We start from the raw sequence: 22,871 nt of genomic DNA, 5'->3' as shown, positions 1-22,871 counted from the left end.
CTCTTCCAGCTTTACAAAGTGGCTTCCTGACTTGTTAATTTTAGCCATTCTGACTGGTGTGAGCTGATATCTCATTGTGGTTTTGATTTGTATTTCCCTGATGCCAAGTGATGTGGAGCACTTTTTCATGTGTCTTTTGACCATTTGGATGTCTTCATTGCAGAAATGTCTGTTCATGTCTTCTGCCCATTTCTGGATTGGATTCTTTATTCTTTGGGTGTTGAGTTTGATAAGTTCTTTATACATTATGGATACTAGCCCTTTATCTGATATGTCGTTTGCAAATATCTTCTCCCATTCTGTCAGTTGTCTTTTGGTTTTGTTAACTGTTTACTTTGTTGTACAAAAGCTTTTTATCTTGATGAAGTCCCAGTAGTTCATTTTTGCCCTTGCTTCCCTTGCCTTTGGTGAGGTTTCTAGGAAGATGTTAATGTGTCTGAGGTCAAAGAGATTGCTGCCTGTGTTTTCCTCAAAGATTTTGATGGATTCCTTTCTCACATTGAGGTCCTTCATCCATTTTGAGTCTATTTTCATGTGTGGTATAAGGAAGTGGTCCAGTTACATTTTTCTGCATGTGGCTGTCCAATTTTCCCAACACCAATTGTTGAAGAGACTGCCTTTTTTCCATTGGCCATTCCTTCCTGCTTTGTCAAAGATTAGTTGACCATAGAGTTGAGGGTCCATTTCTGGGCTCTCTATTCTGTTCCATTGATCTATGTGTCTGTTTTTGTGCCAGTACCATACTACCTTGATGATGACAGCTTTGTAATAGAGCTTGAAATCTGGAATTGTGATGCCACCAGCTTAGGGTTTCTTTTTTAACATTCCTCTGGATATTTGGGGTCTCTTCTGGTTCTGTATAAATTTTAGGATTATTTGTTACATTTCTCTGAAAAAAAAGTTGTTGGTATTTTGATAGGGATTGCATTAAATACATAGATTGCTCTAGGTAGAATAGACATTGGAATAATATTCATTGTTCTAATCCATGAGCATGAAATATTTTTCCATTTCTTTGTGTCTTCCTCCATTTCCTTCATGAATAGTCTATAGTTTTCTGAGTACAGATTCTTTGCCTCTTTGGTTAGGTTTATTCCTAGGTATCTTATGGTTTTGGGTGCAGTTGTAAATGGGATCGACTCCTTAATTTCTTTTTCTTTTGTCTTGTTGTTGGTGTAATAGAAATGCAACTGACTTCTGTGCATTAATTTTATATCCTGACACTTTACTGAATTCCTGTATGAGTTCTAGCAGATTTGGAGTGTAGTCTTTTGGGTTTTCCACATAAAGTATCATACCATCTGCAAAGAGTTATTGTTTGACTTCTTCTTTGCCAATTCAGATGCCTTTAATTTCTTTTTGTTGTCTGATGGCTGAGGCCAGGACTTCTAGTACTGTGTTGAACCCCTACTGTGTTCCTGACCTTAGCAGAAAAGCTCTCAGTTTTTCTCCATTGAGAATTATATTCACTGTGGGTTTTTCATAGATGGCTTTGATGATATTAAGGTATGTACCCTCTACTTCTACACTTCGAAGAGTTTTGATCAAGAAAGAATGCTGTACTTTGTCAAATGCTTTTTCAGCATCTCTTGAGAGTATCATGTGGTTCTTGTTCTTTATTTTATTAATGTATTTTATCACAATGATTTATTTGTAGATGTTGAACCAATCTTGCAGTCCTGGGATAAATCCCACTTGGTCGTGGTGAATAATCCTTTTAATGTACTGTTGGATTCTATTGGCTAGTATTTTGGTGAGAATTTTCACATCTGTGTTCATCAAGGATATTGGTCTATGATTCTGTCTCTTTTTAAAAAAAGATTTTATTTATTTATTTGACAGAGATCACAAGTAGGCAGAGAGGCAGGCAGAGAGAGAGAAGGAAACAGGCTCCCACTGAGCAGAGAGCCCAATGTGGGGCTCCATTCCAGGACCCTGAGATCATGACCTGAGCCAAAGGCAGAGGATTTAACCCAATGAGCCACCCAGGCGCCCCTGTAATTTTCTTTCTTAATGGAGTCTTTGTCTGGTTTGGGGATCAAGGTAATGCTGGCCTCATAAAATGAGTTTGAAAATTTTCCTTCCATTTCTATTTTTTGGAACAGTTTCAGGAGAATAGGAATTAATTCTTCTTTAAATGTTTGGTAGAATTCCCCTGGGAAGCCATCTGGACCTGGGCTCTTGTTTGGTGAGATTTTTGATGACTGCTTCAATCTCCTTACGGGTTATGGGTCTGTTCAGGTTTTCTATTTCTTCCTGGCACAGTTTTGGCAGTTTATATGTCTCTAGGAATGAATCCATTTCTTCCAGATTGTCAAATTTGCTGGCATAGAGTTGCTCATAATATGTTCTTATAATTGTCTGTATTTATTTGGTGTTGGTTGTGATCTCTCCTCTTTCATTCATGATTTTATTTATTTGGGTCCTTTCTCTTTTCTTTTTGATATATCTGGCCAGGGATTTATCAATCTTATTATTCTTTCAAAGAACCAGCTCCTAGTTTCGTTGATTTCTTCTACTGTTCTTTTGGTTTCTATTTCATTGATTTATGCTCTAATCTTTATTATTTCTCTTCTCCTGCTGGGTTTAGGAGGAGAAAAGCTGTTCTTTCTCTAGCTCCTTTAGATGTCGGGTTAGGTTGTGTATTTGAGAACTTTCTTGTTTCTTGAGAAAGGCTTGTATCACTATATACTTTCCTCTCAAGACCACCTTTGCTGCATCCCAAAGATTTTGAACAGCTATGTTTCAATTTCATTTGTTTCCATTAATTTTTTTCAATTCTTCTTTAATTTCCTGGTTGACCCATTCATTCTTTAGTAGGATGCTCTTTAGCCTTCATGTATTTGAGTTCTTTCTAGCTTTCCTCTTGTGGTTGAGTTCTAGTTTCAAAGCATTGTGGTCTGAAAATATGCAGAGAATGATCCCAATCTTTTGGTACCAGCTGAAACCTGATTTGTGACCCAGGATGTGATCTGTTCTGGAGAATGTTCTATGTGCACTAGAGAAGACTGCATATTCTGTTGCTTTGGGATGGAATGTTCTGAATATATCTGTGATGTCCCTTTGGTCTAGTGTGTCATTTAAAGTACTTATTTTTTTGTTGATCTTTTTCTTAGATGATCCAACCATTTCAGTGAGGGGGGGTGTTAAATCCCTACTCTTACTGTATTACTGTCAGTATGTTTCTTTGATTTTGTTATTAATTGGTTTATGTAGTTCTCTGCTCCCATGTTAGGGGCATAGATATTTAAAATTGTTAGATCTTCTTGTTGGACAGACCCTTTAAGTATGATATAGTGTCTTTCCTCATCTCTTTTTATAGTCTTTGGCTTAAAATCTAATTTGTCTTATATAATGATTGCCACCCCAGCTTTCTTTTGAAGCCCATTAAAATGGTAAATTGTGTTCCACCCACTCACTTTAAATCTGGAGGTGTCTTTGGGTCTAAAATGAGTTTGTATATCAATGGGTCTTGTTTTTTGTTTTTTGTTTTTAATCCATTCTGATACCCTGTGTCTTTTCATTGGGGGCATTTAGCCCATTTACATTTAGGGTAACTATTGAGAGATAGGAATTTAGTGCCATTGTATTGCCTGTATGGTGACTATTACTGTATATTGTCTCTTTTACTTTCTGGTCTGTTACTTTTAGGCTCTCTCTTTGCTGAGAGAACCCCTTTTAATATTTCCTGTGAGGCTGGTTTGGTGTTTGCAAATTCTTTCAGTTTTTGTTTGTCCTGGAAGCTTTTTATTTCTCCTTCTATTTTCAATGACAGCCTAGCTGGATTTACTATTCTTGGCTACATACTTTTCTCATTTAGTGCTCTGACTGCATCATGCCAGTCCTTTCTGGACTGCCAGATCTCTATGGATAAGTCTCATCCCAATCTAATATTTCTACCTTTGTAGTTTATAAGCTCCTTGCTCCAAGAAGCGTTCAGGATTTTCTCTTTGTCTCTGAGACTTGTAAGTTTTACTATTAGATGATAGGGTGTTGACTTATTTTTTATTGATTTTGAGGGGGATTCTCTGGGCCTTCTGGATTTTGATGCCTCTTTCCTTTCCCAAATTTGGGAAGTCCTCTGCTATAATTTGCTCCAATATACCTTCTGCCCCTCTCTCTCTTTCTTCTTCTGGGATCCCAATTATTCTAATATTGTTTCATCTTATGGTATTACTTATCCCTGGAATTCTCCCCTCGTAATCTGGTAGTTGTTTATCTCTCTTTTTGTCAGCTTCTTTATTCTCCATAATTTGATGTTCTATATCACTAATTCTCTCTTCTGCCTCATTTATCCTAGCCGTAAGAGGCTCCATTTTTAATTGCAACTCATTAATAAATTTTTAAAATTTCAACTTGGTTAGATTTTAGTTCTTTTACTTCTCCAGAAAAGGATTCTCTAGTATCTTCTATGCTTTTTTCAAGACCAGCTAGTATCTTTATAAACATCATTCTAAACTCTAGTTCTGACATCTTACTAATGTCCACATTGATTAGGTCCCTAAACGTCAATACTGCCTCCTGTTCTTTCTTCTGAAGTGAGTTTTTCCTCCTTGTCATTTTGTCCAGAGAAGAATAGATGAATGAGAGAACAAAATGCTTAAAGGGTAACAATGACACCAGAAAAATATACACTAAACAAATCAGAAGAGACCCAAAACCAGGAGGAAAAGAAAGGAAAAAAAATATATGATCAGGCTGGTGAATAGAACAGAACCACACACCAGAATTTTGGTGTGTTTTGGTCTGTTAGAAGAAACTGCCTCCCCAAATTTTAAAGACAGACACATTTGTATATATACACAAAAATAAGGGTAAATATGAAAGGATGGAATATGACTGTAAAGATGAAAATTTAAAAACATTTTAAAACATGAATTGATAATAAGTTGGTTGAACAAAGAAAGATAAATAAATAAATAAATAATAAATAAATAAATAAAGGAGAGAATGTGATCAGTTAGGATACTAGAACAAAGCCATACACTAAATTTAGAATATATATTCTAAATAAATTCTAAAGAAAAACTTAGATGTATACTAAAAATAAGATTAAATATAATGAAGAGATAGAATATTATGGTAATAATGAAAATTCAAAAAGATTTTTTTAAAAAGTCAAGCAGAGAAAGTCAATTATCATATGGTTTCACTTACTTGTGGAGCATAAGGAATAACATGGAAGACATTAGTAGAAGGAAAGGAAAAGTGAATTGGGTTAAATCAGAAGGGGGATGAAGCATGAGAGTCTGTGGACTCTGAGAAACAAACCGAGGGTTTTGGAATAGAGTGGGTGGGGAATGGATTAGCCCGATAATGGGTATTAAGGAGGGCATGTATTGCATAGAACACTGGACATGGTACATACACAGTGAATCTCGGAACCCTGAAAAAAAAAATCTAATAAATAAATAAATAAATAGGTATTGATAAGATAAAATGTTGGTTAAAACAGAAAAAAGGAAAAATTTTTAAAAATGGAAAAAAAATAAAGAAAATTTAAAAAATTTAACTGAAAAATTCAAGAATCATGGGGAAAAGCCATGGATTCTACATGTTGTATTCCTCTAATGCTGTTGTTTTGCAGTTCTCCTTGATTGGTTAACTTGGTCTTGGATGAATGTTCTTTTTGATCTTCTGGGGGAGGGGTCTGTTGCAGTGATTCTCAAATGTCTTTTCCCAAGGCAAAATTGCAGCACCCTTGCTAGGGGCCAGGCGAAGTAATCTGCTTGGGTTTGTTCTCAGTAACTTTTGTTTCTTGAAAGCTTCCCGTACAGTTTTGGAGGATGAGAATGAAAATGGCGGCCTCCCAATCTCTGGCCTGGAGGAGCTGAAAGCTCAGGGGCCCCTCTCTTCAGTGTTCCCTTAAAGAAAAGCAGTCAATCATGCCTACCTTCCTGGTCTCTGGCCACACTCTGAGCTCACACAGCCTGTGATAGAGCATTTCTATCTCTGGTATCCAACCCTGTTTGCAGTCTCCAAACCCAACAGATTCTCCCAGCACTCTCCTATGCCACTCCTCCTGGTGAAGGGTGGGGTGTGGGGGTTTCCCTGGATCTGCCACTTGTGGTAGAAGAGTAGGGCCCAACTGTGCCTCAGATCATGGAATATGAAAACCCAGACCTGATAGCACACTCCTTGCCTTTGTCTTTACAGCTGGCTTCCCCATTCTGATACTTAGGAACTCTGCCACACACAGGCACCCCCGGTCTTTCTGTGACCCCAAGGGTTTCGGGACTATACTGTCTCAGCAAGGGTTCCACCCCCTGCTTAGCCACTGGAGCAATGTCACTCAGTGGAGCAGGCTTCTAAAAGTTCTGATTTCATGCTCTGCTGCTTTATCATTTTCCATGAGCTGGCTGATCGAGGCTCCCAACACCCATGGTCTATCTTCCCATAAATCACCCCAGGTTCACTTCTCTGCACATTCTACCTTCCAGAAATTGGTCGCTTTTCTGTTCATAGAATTGCTGCTATTCTTTTCTTTGACCTCCTGTTGAGTTTGCAGGTGTTCAGAATGGTTTGATAACTATCTAGCTGAACTCCTGGGACCTGATGATATTTAGGTCTCCTACTCCTCTGCCATCTGGTTCCTCCCCTGTAGGTCTTTTTTTTAAAGAAAAAAAATGATTTATTTCTTTATTTTAGAGTGAAAGAGAAATGATAGGGGGGATTAGAGGGAGCGAGAATCCTCAAACAGATTCTCCACTAAGCCAGATGTAGGGCTCCATCCCAGGACACTGAGATCATGACCTGAGCCAAAATCAGGTCAGCTACTTAACCAGCTGAGCCACCTGGGGGTCCTGGTTTTCATATGTCTTCTTATGTATTTCTGATTACATAGTTGACCCTTAAACAATATGGAGTTTGAACTGCATGGGTCCGCTAATTTGTGACTTCTTACAGTACAGAACTGCAAGTGAATTTTCTCTTCCTTATGATTTTCTTAATAGCATTTTTTTCTACTTTATTGTAAGAATATAGTATGTAGGACATATATGAAACATGTTAATCATCTGTTTATGTTATCAGTAAGGCTTCTGGCCAACAGTAGGCTATTAGTAGTTAAGTTTTGGGGGAGTCATAAGTTACAGAAGGATTTTTTACTCTGCAAGGTGTAGGTTCCCCAACCCTCATATTTCAAATGTCCACTATACTTCTTGGCAGGTCTATGCATTCCAGTCAGATACCCCTTTATCAAATTGCTTTCCCTTTAGCATTTGCATAGATCAGCATTACATTCTATTCATTTGTTTTCTATTTATTGAGTGAGAATACATATACCATGAAGGCAGGGTTTTGACTGTTTTCTTCTGCTGTACCTTAAGTTCATAAAACAGGATTGGTATATTGTAGTTGTTCAATAAATATTTTGAGTAAGTGCTTGAATAAATTGTCTCCACTGAGGGACATGTCAATTATTTAATCAATATTCTATTAAATGAATATTTGAGATGTTCCTGGGTTTTCATTATTTCATAGACAATATACTGATAAGCACCCTAGATTACTCTAGTGGAGACTGTGTCCTCTTCCTTTACATCCACTCCTCCATCTCTTGGTGACTAGCCTTATAATTAATCAGTTAACCCAACATATACCATGTAAGCCAAGTTTCTTACAGAATGTAAAGTCTACCCTTTGCTCTTATGCCATGCCATATCACTTCATTGTAAATTAATCAGCATAATCCCATTTGATTATTGACTCAGGGTTGTGCAAATGACTAAATTTAGTTAAAGACACACAGTATGATGACTGCCAGGGGCATCTAGGAAAAAAGCTTTCCAAAAATGTTGGGAGCAACTTTGTTTATCTCTTTTCCTGGATACAGACAAAGGAGAGTAGGGCTCTGAGGGCTTTTTGATCATAAGGCTTTATCCCTAGGATAAAGTGACAGAAATGAGAGTAATGCACAGGGCAGAGCCAGGAGTAAATTGGATCCTTGACATTTTTGCATTGCTGAGTCACAACATCCCTGAATTTCTAAGCTTCCCCACTTCTAAGTTTCCATAAATGCAAGACCTAATGAGTTGGATATTCTATTCCTTGCAAACAAATGACTTCTAAATGCTACACTCCCATATATGTTTGTTTTGTTTTTATATGCATGTTTTAATAGGATAGAGTTTGAGAATTGAAATTGCTGGGTAAAAGAGCATACAGATTTTGCATTTTAATATAAATATACAAATTACAAAGCATTAGATTTTAAAAAGACAAGAGACAGAAAGTGACAAGAGAAGCTGAAAAGGAACTATAGAATGGTATTAAGAAATAGGATTTGTATATTTGGGCCGACCCTAATCTCTCACCTTTTATATATCTCACTTAGCCTGCCAGGGTCTCTGAATCTGCCCTCTACTTGGGCTGAGGTTGGTACACGTATATTGATGGTGGCGATGGAGTGGACTTATAGAAAGCATTGAAATGGAAATAAGACAGGAAATCTTAGTTATGATCAAATAGTTAAGAGCCTTGAATGCAAGGAAAAGGAATTTGGGCTCCATCCTAGTGCCACTGACAAGGCAATATTAAGGGCTCAGGACTGCTCCCTATGAACGTGCCATCCAGAGTTACAGAGGAATAGAGATTTGGTAGTGGGTTGTGTACCTTCCCATACTTCCCACTTCCAAGATACCCAGTATGGACTGCATGACTGTGTCCCCCCACCAAATGTATGTGCTCAAACCCTAATCCACAGTGGGATGATATTACAGGGCAGGGCCTTTGCAAGGTTTAGATAAGGTCATAAAGGTGGAGCCCCTGGGATGGGATTAGTATCCTTCTAAGGAGAGACTAGAGCCCTCTCTCTGCCCTGTGAGGACCCAGTGAAAAGGCCACTGTCTACATGCCAGAAGTAGGCCCCCACTATTTTAATGGCACCTTGATCTTGGACTTCCCAGCCGCCAGAACCATGAGAAATTAATTTATGGTTTAAGTCACCTCATCTATGACATTTTTTTATACCCGTCTAAACTGACTAAGATAATATCCCTTCTTCACCTTATTAAGGAGGTTTGGGAATATTTCTCTCTTTCAAACCTCCTTTACCTGCTCCAGTGTTTCCATGCTCAGATCCCATGATATCTTTTTCCTGGATCCAGACCGCATATACACAGGAATCCTATGTTAGGACTTGTACCCCAAGCCATCTCTGCAGCCCAATCTTCTATGAACTTGGTGTATTAGATCAATTTCCTGCAAACATACATGCATTTGCACTTCCTTTTTCTTAGAGTTCAAAATACTACATTATTTGGCCTGAGATCCGGGGGACTGGTGGTGGAAGAGGGGCACAGATTGCTTGCTGATGTCATGGCTGCTAGAGCAATAAAACCCCACTGGGAAAACAAGAAAGATCTTAGAGAACTGGAACACATAGGTCACTAAAACCTTGAAGAATTCAGGAAATTGGTGATTTGTAAAATTTCTCCACCTGGTGGTTTCCCTCATCTAGCCTCACAGAATTTCAGATAGATTAGAGCACAGAAGGTGACCGTGGTGTCACGGCAATGGCAATGCATCGGTAATCAGGATAGCTAGAGCCTGGTCTCTGCCTGACTATGAGCTTGCCAAAGGACTTTGGGCAGTTGAATTCCACTTTCTGCACCTTGGTGTCATCCTCTGTTCAAAATGTGACAGTAACAATGGCCTCTAGGCTTAGGGGACCACACAAAGCCTAACAGACAGTAGGTGATTAATAAATTCATTTAGAGCAGGTGGAATGAATCACAATATATCCCTTCCAATACATTCCTCATATAATTGTTCAATTCTATGCCCACCTACTTACACAGCAGCCAGTTTGAAGAGAAAGTTCATAAATATAAAGTAAGAACAGTTCATGGACATATATGATGTGGAGCAAAATTTTTATTTAGATTCTGTTTTCAGGCATGGCTGGAAGTTGAAATTGACCAAGAGAATGACCAAGAGAGCAATACACATCCTTACATGCTTAGTTGGCAGCAATGGTTTGCTGAATCCAGCTCACATAGTTGCAGACCTTGGTGTAGACACCAGGTTTGCCTTTTTGAGCACAGCCAATACCCCAGGAGACAATGCCCTGGAGCTCTCTGTTGCAGACCACAGGGCCACCAGAGTCACCCTGTGCAAGAGGGAAGAGACGGTAAGAACTCCCAACTATGCTAATATGGGAACAAGATTCAGCATTGTTTCTCCATTACCCTGGGTCTGTTTTCCCAGGTTTCTGATTCTCTAGGAAGCACCTTCCCTTCCCCTGGAAATCCAATTCTCAATCTCTGATGGCATACCTCTCCTATCTCCTCCCTCCTTCTAGTTCCTGCTCTTTACTTAGTTGCCGGCACACAGGGCCAAAAAGAGGAAGGACTTATGAGTGCAATGTTACTGAAGTAACCCTATTTTTTTTTCAGAAAGCTTTCTTCTACAATCACTCCTGAATAGGGCACCTGGATGTCCTGTTTCCACACCATCTTCTGTGTATTTTTTTACCCTTATCCCTAGCTCTTAATATATCAAAAAGAAAATTTATTACTGATCACAAATCTATCCATGGTCCCTTATAATCCATCACAGAGATAGCTTTTCAGCCTGTGTTTTGCAAAAGGGAATTATTGTGGAAGTGCATGTAGAAAAAGAAACTAACCTGACAAGAATCCTTTCCACCCTGCAGGTAACCCAGACAGATCATGTTGCTGCTGATCTGACCAGGGTAGGCATTGCGGCAACTGCTGTCAGAGAGGATGGGAGCTTGAAGACACTGCAGGACATCAGGATAATTTTCTGTGTGGCAGGATAGTAAAAATGGAAGAGTATTACCTATAGGATTCCTGGAGATTTCTTTCCCTATCTCCTTTCCCCTTCCCTACTCCTCAGATTGCCAGTATCTTCTATTTTAGAAGAACAGTTGTTATCTGGAATGACTTCCAAACAGTTTTAATCAACAAGTTGTTCTCTCTGACATTAGCATCAGTGACTACAGATCTCAAGTCTAGAGACTCTTTCTCAATCAGGTCTCTGCTTTAGGCTGTACGAAATCCCTCTGTTCTGCTTATCTCCTCAGTTTCTACTTCTTTGCAAATCACTAATCACACTTCAATTAGATATCTGCCATCTTTATCATGGCTCATTTTTGTTGTGTTTTCCAGCAAAAGCATCTTCCTAAGATTCCATATATCTACAAATGATCCTCTGGAAAACTTGCCTTGAGTGACAATTTAGACTAACTGAACCTCTACATGTCCTTCACTTCTAGGATTTCCAGACTTGGTGCTTTTGTTCCAGGTGACACTTACCCCCAATGCTCTGGGTGTTCCCCCAGCCAGAGATGAGGCACTGGGTACCAGCAGCTGCACAGGATTTTGGCAAAGAGATAGCAGACACTCGAGAGTTGATGGTGGCGGGAGAGCTCAGTTTAATCAGCATGATGTCGTTATCCATAGTGTTTTGGTTGTATCTGGGGTGGCGGATGATCTTGGCTGAATTGATGAATTGCTCACCACCCTCAGAGACTGCGATGTTGTGTTCTCCCAGACGCACCTGGATTCGGCTGGATCAAAGGATGCAAAGCCTTTAAGGACCAAGTTGAGCTTTTCCCTTTTCCCAGTTCACCCCAGTCATGAGCATCAGCATAAGCACCAGCCCCTGCAAGCATTTCCACACACAGAAAATTGTGCACTCAAGATAGCCCTATCAGACATGGTGCAGGTGACAGCAACTTTTAGGTGGGTGTCCCGACCAGCATAGACTCATAGCCCATTGTGTTGTCAGAAAGTTAGTTCCCATGACTAGTGATGCCAATAAAACGGTGTTAGGTGAAGCAGGGATTGGTGACAACTGCTCATCACCTGCCACTTCTCCTCTGGTTCAGATTATGTATTATTCTGGGGAGATGTGGCAGGAATCAGTAACATGACAGAAATTTAAGGAGGCAGAATGAACTATGTTTATTTTCAATATTGTATTGGAGTCTTCATGTGGATTATTTCTTCTATATGCTTTTTTATCCCCCTGGTTGAGCTATAATGATTAAGAGTATTTATTAATTCATGATCTTGAGCTAGTTCTGAGAATTCTTCATTACTCACTAGTTGCCCCCACCCCATGTCTTCAGTACCATCATTTGGAAGGACATCAGGGAACTCTAAGTTTACCTTTCCATGTAAATTCCCTCCATGTATCATTCAGTACCTGGGGGGAATGATTAGCCTCCTAAAACTGAACGCCTGACCCTCAAGCATAACTGTGTAGTTTGCCCTGATGTTCTTTGGCATTGCTGGGGCATGAGTTGTTCTGAGAGAACAGGGAGGTGAGGATTGGTTACTTACAACTTGTAGCAGTGAGCTGCGGACACCACCCACTGGATATTGATGAGGGAGCCACCACAGAAGTGATAGCCCGAGTTCAGAGACACCTGGTAGGGAACAGAGTTCCTCTGACAGGTGTAGCCCTCAACGATCTTGTCATCATCATCAATGGGGAAAGCAGCTGACCAGGAAACATTGCAAACAATCAGTTAAACAGATCCATTTTGGAATTTCTACCAACCACAAAATTTTTGCAGATGAACCAGAAAAGAGGTGATGATGTCTTCTTGTCACACATTGTCTGTCACACATAATCAGGAAATGGTGATAACATAATTTTTCCAAATCTTATTATTCAATACTTTTAACACATACTGTACTTATACTATTATAAATACCTAATTTTTAAATTTATGCTTTTAAATTTGATAAATATATTGTTTTTTTATTTTTTATTAACATATAATGTATTTTTATACCTAGGGGTATAGGTCTGTCAATCGCCAGGTTTACACACTTCACAGCACTCACCATAGCACATACCCTCCCCAATGTCCATAACCCAACCATCCTCTCTCTATTCCCCTCCCCTCAGCAACCCTCAGTTTATTTTGTGAGATTAAGAGTCTCTTATGGTTTGTCTCCCTCCCAATCCCATCTTGTTTCATTTTTTCCTTCCCTACTCTCCCCAAACCCCCCTTATTGCCTCTCAAATTCTTCATATTAGGAAGATTATATGAGAATTATCTTTCTCTGATTGACTATTTCACTCAGCATAATCCCCTCTAGTTCCATCCACATTGTTGCAAAAGGCCATATATTGTTTTTTAATGCATGTTTTTAAATACATGTCCACATATATACCCCTCCATTAGAGACTCTATGTTATAAAAGTCCTGAACAATACTCTCTAAGGGTATAAAGAATACATTTTATATAAAACTTGGCTTAGCAGACCTGCAAATAATGTTCAATAAAGTTTTGCAGTAACCACACTTATGTTTATTTATGGTAGTTGGTAGTTGGAAGCTTTTAGAATTTTAGAATTTTAAGAATGTTCCAGCCTAGAAAGAATTGGGAGTTCTGTACTCTTATTCCCCAGTTCCTCTTTTGGTTCTTGCCTCAAATTTTCATGACATAATTTAACAGAATATTATATGGTTTCCTTTCCAACATTTCCCCTTATCTCCATTTTCTTTCCAACATTTTAAAATTTATTCAACATTCTAAAGTCTGCCCACTGACTTATTAAGATTTCTGTGGCTCCCAAAATCGATGATTGTATTATACATACCCTATTGTTCAAGTATTTTAAAATAATTTTGGGAAGGACAGTTCCAGATCTATAGACCGATGTACTGAATTTATATGCATCCAATTCAGGAAAATTTAATCATAAGATTTCTATAAAATTTAGTAGTATAAAAAATAGAAATAGACATTTTTCTTTCTTTTGATGATTAAATGATATGTTATTTTTCACCAGAGAGATTTCATTAGCAAGGATGTTGTAAAACCCAACCCCTAGATTTTATTTATGAGAAATGAAGTACCTTCACCTGTCAAGATCCTTGTGAAGATGTCTGTTGATGTAGAGGAGACTCAGGCTTTGACCTTCATAGCCTTTTCAATGAGCCCAAGACTAGTCACTAGTCCCAATTTTATCTCCCAGGGATTAACTCCAAATGCTTAGAAAGGTCTCCTTTGCCTTTGGAGACATATCTTGAAAGAAGTTGCTGTGGCTGATATCGAAGAGGTTACTGCCTATGTTCTCCTCTAGGATTCTGATGGATTCCTGTCTCACGTTGAGGTCTTTTATCCATTTCGAGTTTATCTTTGTGTACGGTGTAAGAGAATGGTCGAGTTTCATTCTTCTACATATCGCTGTCCAGTTTTCCCAGCACCATTTATTGAAGAGACTCTCTTTTTTCCATTGAATATTTTTTCCTGTTTTGTCGAAGATTATTTGACCATAGAGTTGAGGGTCCATATCTGGGCTCTCCACTCTGTTCCACTGGTCTATGTGTCTGTTTTTATGCCAGTACCACGCTGTCTTGGTGATCACAGCTTTGTAGTAAAGCTTGAAATCGGGTAACGTGATGCCGCCAGTTTTGTTTTTGTTTTTCAACATTTCCTTAGCAATTCGGGGTCTCTTCTGGCTCCATACAAATTTTAGGATTATTTGCTCCAGCTCTTTGAAAAATATCGGTGGAATTTTGATTGGAATGGCATTAAAAGTATAGATTGCTCTAGGCAGTATAGACATTTTAACAATGTTTATTCTTCCAATCCAAGAGCATGGAACAGTCTTCCATTTTTTTGTGTCTTCTTCAATTTCTTTCATGAGTGTTCTGTAGTTCCTCGAGTACAGGTCCTTTACTTCTTTGGTTAGGTTTATGCCCAGGTATCTTATGGTTCTTGGTGCTGTAGTAAATGGAATCGATTCTCTAATTTCTCTTTCTGTATTTTCATTGTTAATGTATAAGAAAGCCACTGATTTCTGTACATTGACTTTGTATCCTGCCACGTTACTGAATTGCTGTATGAGTTCTAGTAGTTTGGGGGTGGAGTCTTTGGGGTTTTCCATATAAAGAATCATGTCATCTGCGAAGAGAGAGAGTTTGACTTCTTCCTTGCCAATTTGGATACCTTTTATTTCTCTTTGTTGTCTGATTGCCGTTGCTAGAACTTCTAATACTATGTTGAACAAGAGTGGTGAGAGTGGGCATCCTTGTCGTGTTCCTGATCTCAACGGGAAGGCTGCAAGCTTTTTCCCATTGAAGATGATATTTGCTGTGGGTCTTTCATAGATAGATTTTATGAAGTTCAGGAATGTTCCCTCTATCCCTATACTTTGAAGCGTTTTCATCAGGAACGGATGCTGGATTTTGTCAAATGCTTTTTCTGCATCAATTGAGAGGACCATGTGGTTCTTCTCTATTCTCTTATTGATGTGTTCTATCACACTGATTGATTTGCGAATGTTGAACCAACCATGCAACCCAGGGATGAATCCCACCTAGTCATGGTGGATAATCTTTTTAATGTGCTGCTGGATCCTGTTTGCTAGGATCTTGTTGAGAATCTTTGCATCCATATTCATCAGTGATATTGGTCTGAAATTCTCCTTTTTGGTAGGGTCTTTGCCTGGTTTGGGGATCAGGGTAATGCTGGCTTCATAAAAAGAGTCTGGAAGTTTTCCTTCTGCTTCAATTTTTTGGAACAGCTTCAGGAGAATTGGTGTTATTTCTTCTTTGAAAGTTCGGTAGAATTCCCCAGGGAATCCGTCAGGTCCTGGGCTCTTGTTTTTTGGGAGGTTTTTGATCACTGCTTCAATCTCATTACTAGATATCAGTCTATTCAGGTTGTCAATTTCTTCCTGGTTCAATTTTGGGAGTTTGTAGCTTTCCAGGAATGCATCCATTTCATCTAGGTTGCTTAGCTTATTGGCATATAACTGTTGGTAATAATTTCTGATGATTGTTTCTATTTCCTTGGTGTTAGTTGTGATCTCTCCCTTTTCATTCATCATTTTATTAATTTGGGCTTTCTCTCTTTTCTTTTGGATTAGTGTGGCCAATGGTTTATCGATCTTATTGATTCTTTCAAAAAACCAGCTTCTAGTTTCATTGATACGTTCTACTGTATCTCTTGTTTCTACCTCATTGATCTCTGCTCTAATCTTGATTATTTCCCTTCTTGCATGTGGAGTTGGTTTGATTTGTTGTTGATTCTCCAGTTCTTTAAGGTGTAGAGACAGCTGGTGTATTCTGGATTTTTCAATGTTTTTGAGGGAGGCTTGGATGGCTATGTATTTCCCCCTTAGAACCGCCTTTGCTGTATCCCATAGGTTTTGGACCGAGGTGTCTTCATTCTCATTGGTTTCCACGAATTGTTTAAGTTCGTCTTTGATCTCCTGGTTGATCCAAGCATTCTTAAGCAAGGTGGTCTTTAGCTTCCAGGTGTTTGAGTTCCTTCTGAACTTTTCCTTGTGATTGAGCTCCAGTTTCAAAGCATTGTGATCGGAGAATATGCAGGGAATAATGTCAGTCTTTTGGTATCGGTTGAGTCCTGCTTTGTGACCCAGTATGTGGTCTATTCTGGAGAAGGTTCCATGTGCACTTGAGAAGAATGAATATTCTGTTGTTTTAGGGTGGAATGTTCTGTATACATCGATGAGGTCCATCTGGTCCAATGTTTCATTCAATGCTCTTATTTCTTTATTAATTTTCTGCTTCGATGATCTGTCTATTTCTGAGAGAGGCGTATTAAGATCTCCTACTATTATTGTATTCGTATCAATATGACTCTTTATCTTGATTAATAGTTTTCTTATGTAATTGGGTGCTCCCATATTGGGGGCATAGATATTCACAATTGTTAGATCGTCTTGGCGGATAGTCCCTTTAAGAATTATGTAGTGTCCTTCTGTATCTCTGACTACAGTCTTTAGTTTAAAATCTAATTTATCTGATATGAGAATCGCTACTCCAGCCTTCTTTTGAGGCCCATTGGCATGAAAGACGCTTCTCCATCCCTTCACTTTCAGTCTGGGTGTATCCTTAGGTTCAAAATGGGTCTCTTGTAGACAACATATGGATGGGTCCTGTCGTTTTATCCAATCTGCAACCCTGTGTCGTTTTTTGGGCGCATTTAGGCCATTCACATTGAGAGTGATTATTGAGAGATAGGTTTTTATTGACATCGTGTTGCCTTTGAAGTCTTTCTGTCTATAGATTGTTTCTATATTTCTGTTCAATGATATTTTTAGGATTTTTTCTCTCTTATAGGACCCCCCTTAATATTTCCTGCAGTGTCGGCTTGGTGGTTGCATAGTCTTTTAAGCCTTGCCGGTCTTGGAAACTATCTCTCCATCCATTTTAAATGTCAGTCTTGCTGGATAGAGTATTCTTGGTTGCATGTTCTTCTCATTTAGTACTCTGAATATATTTTGCCAGCCCTTCCTGGCTTTCCAGGTCTCTGGGGAAAGGTCTGACGTTATTCTAATGGGCTTTCCTCTGTATGTAAGAAGCTTCTTTGTCCTAGCTGCTTTTAAGAGGGTCTCTCTTGAAACAAAATTCCCCATTCTAACGATAAGGTGCCGTGAGGACTTTGGAGAATCTAAAATCTTGGGAGGAAATCTTTCTGCCTCTAGTACATGAATGTTATTTCCATTCGTGAGATTGGGAAAATTTTCATAGACAACTTCTTCCACTATATCTTCTAGACTTCTTTCTTTTTCTTCCCCTTCAGGGATTCCAATAATTCTGACGTTGGAACGTTTCATGGCATCGTTTATTTCCCTGATTCTGTTTTCGTGGCTTCTGAGCTGTTTGTTCCAGGCTTCCTCCTGATCCTTTCTCTCTATCTGTTTGTCCTCCAGATCACTAATTCTATCTTCTGTCTCAGTTACCCTAGCTTTTAGAGAATTTAGATTGGATTGGAACTCATTGAGAGCATTTTGAACATCATCCCTGGTGGCTTTCAGTTCTGCCCTAACATTGTGAACATCATCCCTGGTGGCTTTCAGTTCTGCCCTAATCAATTCTGTTTGGTCATCCATGGCTTTCTCCAACCTAGCTATTGCCTGGATAATTGTTAGTCTGAATTCCTTTTCTGACATATTGTCTATGTCGATAGCCATTAGCTCTGTTGCAGAAGGCCCATCCTCTGTATTTTTCTTCTGTTGGGTATTCCTCCTCCTTGTCATTTTGGTAAGAGATGACTAAACAGATGCAGCTGGACTTATCGATTATGGTGCAGTCAATGTGCACCCTGGAACGCTTCTGTGCAATCAGGATTCCCCACCCAAATGAGAGAAAAATGAAAAGAAAAAGAAATAGAGAAGAAGAAAGAAAAAAAAAGGGGGAAAGAAAAAAGGAAAAAAAAAGAGAGAGAGAGATAGGAAAAAAAGGGAAGATAAAAGAGAAGGCTCAGCCCAAATGGGCCACAAGATAAGATTTGTGGAGTATACAAACAAAAACAGACAGACAAAAAGAGTGATAAAAGTATATGACAAGAGAAAAAAATATGTATATATAAGCAAAAAAAAAAAAAAAAGGGAAGAACCTCATCAGAAAGAACCCCAAGTATAAGGTTTATATATTATCAGGACAAACACAAATTCACAGAAACACTGACAGAAGGAAAAATTGGGAGAATGGTTATAGATTCTCAGTGTGGGTGAGGAAGGTTATTTTGATTCTTCCTGAAGGTATCTTGATGTTTTTGTTAAGGGACTCAACTTTCCTAAGTTACAGGGGGATTAGAAACTGGTTTGCCTATAGGGGTAGCATTGATTGGGGAAAGGGAATTACCTTGAAGTTTAACTCTATATGTATAGTAGAAAATAAAAATTAAAAAAGAATAAACTAGACTAAACTAAGTTAAAATTAAAAAAGAATTTAAAAAATAGAAAAACAAAAGAAAAACACGGGTGTATGTATCAAAAAGTTCAGGTTAGAAGGTTATTAAAGAATTTGATGTACTGGACATCTCAGTGTGATGGTAAATAGGTTAAAAAAATTATCTGTATGTATAAAAAAAAAAGAACCAGAATATTGGTAAAAAGTTAAAAATAAAAGTTGTATTTATGAAGTAGTGGTGATTGTTCTCTTGTAGTCTTTTTTTTTTTCTTCCTTCCTGGTTGGTTTTCTGGGGGAGGGGACTGCCACGTGGGTTTTCAGACAATGATGTTCCCTGAGTTAGGTCCTCCCGCTTCCCTCAAGGGGGTGAGCTCTTTTTTTTTTTTTTTTTTTCAGGAAACTGTTTTTTTCAGCCTTTTGTTCTCTGGGGGTTTTTATGTTCTTTCATCTGCTTTCTCTCGCCTTGACAGCTTTTGATGGTTTTTGGAGGTTTAGAGGAGAGCAAACAGCACCCCAACCTCCCTCTCAGAGAGAAGCCTCAGACTGTTTTGCAAAAGCTTCTGGCAGAGTCGGTTCTGAGTCACTGTCCCTGGGGATGCAGGAGCTCCTCGTTGTACCCAAAACCAGGGCAGCGGTGGCTGTCTAGGCAGCTCCAGACCTTCAGAGAGGTTCCGAGCAGAGATCACACACTGAGATTTTCCCGCTGTCCCGGGCTGGGAATGTCTGGTTTTTCCGGCTGCCAGAGCTCCAGGCTAGTGCCTATGAGCACCTATTCCAAGGGAGGGTGTGGGACGCGCGCGTTTCAGGATTGCCGTCTCGCCAGGCTCCCAGCCCCTCACGGGAGCCAGACCCCACTCATTCTAGGGCGCGCTGGCATTCAGGTGCACTGGCGGCTCAGGGACGGAGACCTGATTTCTCCACCGCACTCTCTCTGGCTCCGCGCCAGGGGAGGCTGTCCTGGGTCCGGGGACTTAGGTCCCTGACCCTAACTGCCCAGGTTCCCACTATTACCCCCCACGATCCTTTGCTGTTTGTTTTTTGAGTGCTTTCAACCAGACTCCAAGTTAATGCTGGTCCCCAGACGCAGAGCACTCTGGTGTTGGGGTGTTACTTTCAGATTGGTCACCTCTGGTGGCTCCCTCCCCCTTTTGTTTATCTTCCGATATCAGTCGGACGTTCCCAGTCTGCTTTACCTGCCACTGGCGTCTTCTGCTCCTGTAGAGATCCAGACGTGTATAATTCTGATCTCAGGCTGATTTCATGGGTGGTCAGAGTTCTTTGGTAGGTAATCAGCTCACTTTAGGGTACAGGTTGAAATGGTGCCTCCTCCTACTTCCCCGCCATCTTGACTCCCCCCTATGTGCCTGTTTTTATGCCAGTACCACGCTGTCTTGGTGATCACAACTTTGTAGTAAAGCTTGAAATCAGGTAACGTGATGCCGCCAGTTTTGTTTTTGTTTTTCAACATTTCCTTAGCAATTCGGGGTCTCTTCTGGCTCCATACAAATTTTAGGATTATTTGCTCCAGCTCTTTGAAAAATACTGGTGGAATTTTGATCAGGATGGCATTAAAAGTATAGATTGCTCTAGGCAGTATAGACATTTTAACAATGTTTATTCTTCCGATCCAATAGCATGGATGGTCTTCCATCTTTTTGTGTCTTCTTCAATTTCTTTCATGAGTGTTCTGTAGTTCCTCAAGTACAGATCCTTGACCTCTTTGGTTAGGTTTATTCCCAGGTATCTTATGGTTCTTGGTGCTATAGTAAATGGAATCGATTCTCTAATTTATCTTTCTGTATTTTCATTGTTAATGTATAAGAAAGCCACTGATTTCTGTACATTGACTTTGTATCCTGCCACGTTACTGAATTGCTGTATGAGTTCTAGTAGTTTGGGGGTGGAGTCTTTGGGGTTTTCCATATAAAGAATCATGTCATCTGCGAAGAGAGAGAGAGTTTGACTTCTTCATTGCCAATTTAGATACCTTTTATTTCTCTTTGTTATCTGATTGCCGTTGCTAGGACTTCTAATACTATGTTGAACAAGAGTGGTGAGAGCGGCATCCTTGTCGTGTTCCTGATCTCAATGGGAAGGCTGCAAGATTTTTCCCATTGAGGATGATATTTGCTGTGGGTCTTTCATAGGTAGATTTTATGAAGTTCAGGAATGTTCCCTCTATCCCTATACTTTGAAGTGTTTTAATCAGGAACGGATGCTGGATTTTGTCAAATGCTTTTTCTGCATCAATTGAGAGGACCATGTGGTTCTTCTCTCTTCTCTTATTGATTTGTTCTATCACATTGATTGATCTCCGAATGTTGAACCAGCCTTGCAACCCAGGGATGAATCCCAGAAAGGTCAAAACAACGTCTCCTTCATATTAACTATCCTTTCCTCTTCTCTCTTTCTCCATAGATTTACCTTGAAATTCAGAGCAATTTCTGCCTCTTTATACTTTCTCTGCTAAGTACTCTTGCTTACTATCATCTTTCCACCACAAGGCAGACTGAATTATGTGTAGACATCTGTAGAACTATAGTCCCTGACTTTATGGTGGTTTTGGTTACCCTTGGTTAACCAGAGTTAGGAAGCAAATGATCCATTTTCTGATGATTCTTCCAAAGGTCATTACTAACCTAACACTAAATCATAATGCCTATGTCATTCACCCCACTTCATCTTATCACACAGGCATTTTATCATCTCACATCATCACAAGAAAGGTGAGTACAGTACAATAAGATATTTTGAGAGAGACAAACAGAAGAGTATAGTCACATAACTTTTATTACACTGTATTGTTATAATTGTTCAATGCCTTTAGTCGCTTTGTTGTTACTCCCTTACTGTTCTTAATTTATAAAATAACTTTATCATGGGTATGTATATATGCAGAAAAATCATAGTATAATAGGATTCATTACTATCTGTGGCTTCAGGCGTCTACTGGGCGTGGATGTAGCCGCCACAGAAAAGAAGGGACTACTATATACACTGTCATTTCAATATTTTAAGCTTCTTGAGTACAGAGTTTCTATTCCATATTCATTGTTGTCTTTCATAGTACAAACTGCAAACAAATACGTCAGGGACACACACTGAATCATTTATCATTATAGACTTGCCAGTGGCTCCCAGCAGGGCAAGGAAGATGGTCTTCATTGTTGCTCCCTGGATCTGGACTGGGGAGGGTGATGAATGTCTGTCATCCATAGCTATTTATACCTCCAGGTTTGACATCGACACCCATTGCTATGGGTGCCAGAAAAGTGATTTAGATGGAAGTTCACAAATCCAAATTTAGAATTCATTTCTGTGCCAAATTAAAGATAATTCAGCATCAGATGTAAACATGATCTTTTGTCTACTTTTCCAGAAGGTTATGGGAATGGAAGTAATAAAACCATCTGGTGTGATGTGTTCCCCATAATAGAAAAGTAATTTGGGGCGCCTGGGTGGTCAGTGGTTTAAGCCACTGCCTTCGGCTCAGGTCATGATCTCAGGATCCTGGGATCGAGTCCCGCATCAGGCTCTCTGCTCATCAGGGAGCCTGCTTCCCTCTCACTCTCTCTGCCTACTTGTGACCTCTCTCTCTGTCAAATAAAAAAAAAAAAAGAAAAGTAATTTGGATCAAGGTCATGGAATGGGGTTATGGGTATCCTGAATCCCAGGAAAGTCTTAGGTACTTGGTTATCTCAGCTGTGAACTTTTATCCTGAGGACTATCTTGAACACTACCCCCTTGGTGTTTAATTAACATTGGCTCTTTCACAATTATATAATTTTTCTGTGATATCTCTGGCCTTGAATAACCATGTTAACTTTTCATTATTAATAAGGACAACTTGTTTCATTGAGAAAAGAAAAATGTACTGAGTTGAAGCTATGATTGGTCTAGATGGAAGAGTGAATGAATCACATTTACTAGAATTTACTATATATTTTACATATATAAAAACATTGCATATGTTTATTTAGTAATTCTCATTACAACCCTAGAAGGTACCTATTACTATTCCACTTTACATATGGGAAAACTAAGGCACACAAAATGGCAGGAACTTGACCAAAACCACATAGCAAGTATATAATAGAGTCAGGATTATAACCCAGGAAAACTGGCTTCAGAGTCTCTGCTTAACTGCTGTACAGCACTTCTCCAACAAGTTCACCACATTCTGGACAGCATGATAATGCAAAAATCTTGGCCAATG

The 22,871-nt window shown here is 39.2% G+C and overlaps 1 protein-coding gene and 1 gene segment (V, D, J or C); one reads left to right on the top strand and one right to left on the bottom strand.

Annotated features, from left to right (window-relative positions):
- The window catches only part of LOC123951612, a 366,823-nt gene that overhangs the window by 65,229 nt on the left and 278,723 nt on the right, over positions 1-22,871 (top strand).
- Positions 9,962-21,835, bottom strand: LOC123951622 (cationic trypsin-like). The gene is made up of 5 exons (XM_046020411.1): positions 21,784-21,835; positions 12,312-12,471; positions 11,280-11,533; positions 10,631-10,767; positions 9,962-10,111 (listed from the first exon to the last, which is right to left on the bottom strand). The coding sequence occupies exons 1-5, from the start codon at positions 21,818-21,820 to the stop codon at positions 9,962-9,964; spliced, it is 738 nt and encodes a 245-aa protein (XP_045876367.1). The 5' UTR covers positions 21,821-21,835.

Source organism: Meles meles, chromosome 10 (assembly GCF_922984935.1).
Source record: "Meles meles chromosome 10, mMelMel3.1 paternal haplotype, whole genome shotgun sequence".
In the NCBI taxonomy this organism is placed as follows: domain Eukaryota; kingdom Metazoa; phylum Chordata; class Mammalia; order Carnivora; family Mustelidae; genus Meles; species Meles meles.
The sequence above is the reverse complement of the archived record's forward strand: the minus strand, read 5'-3'. Positions and strand labels throughout refer to the sequence as shown.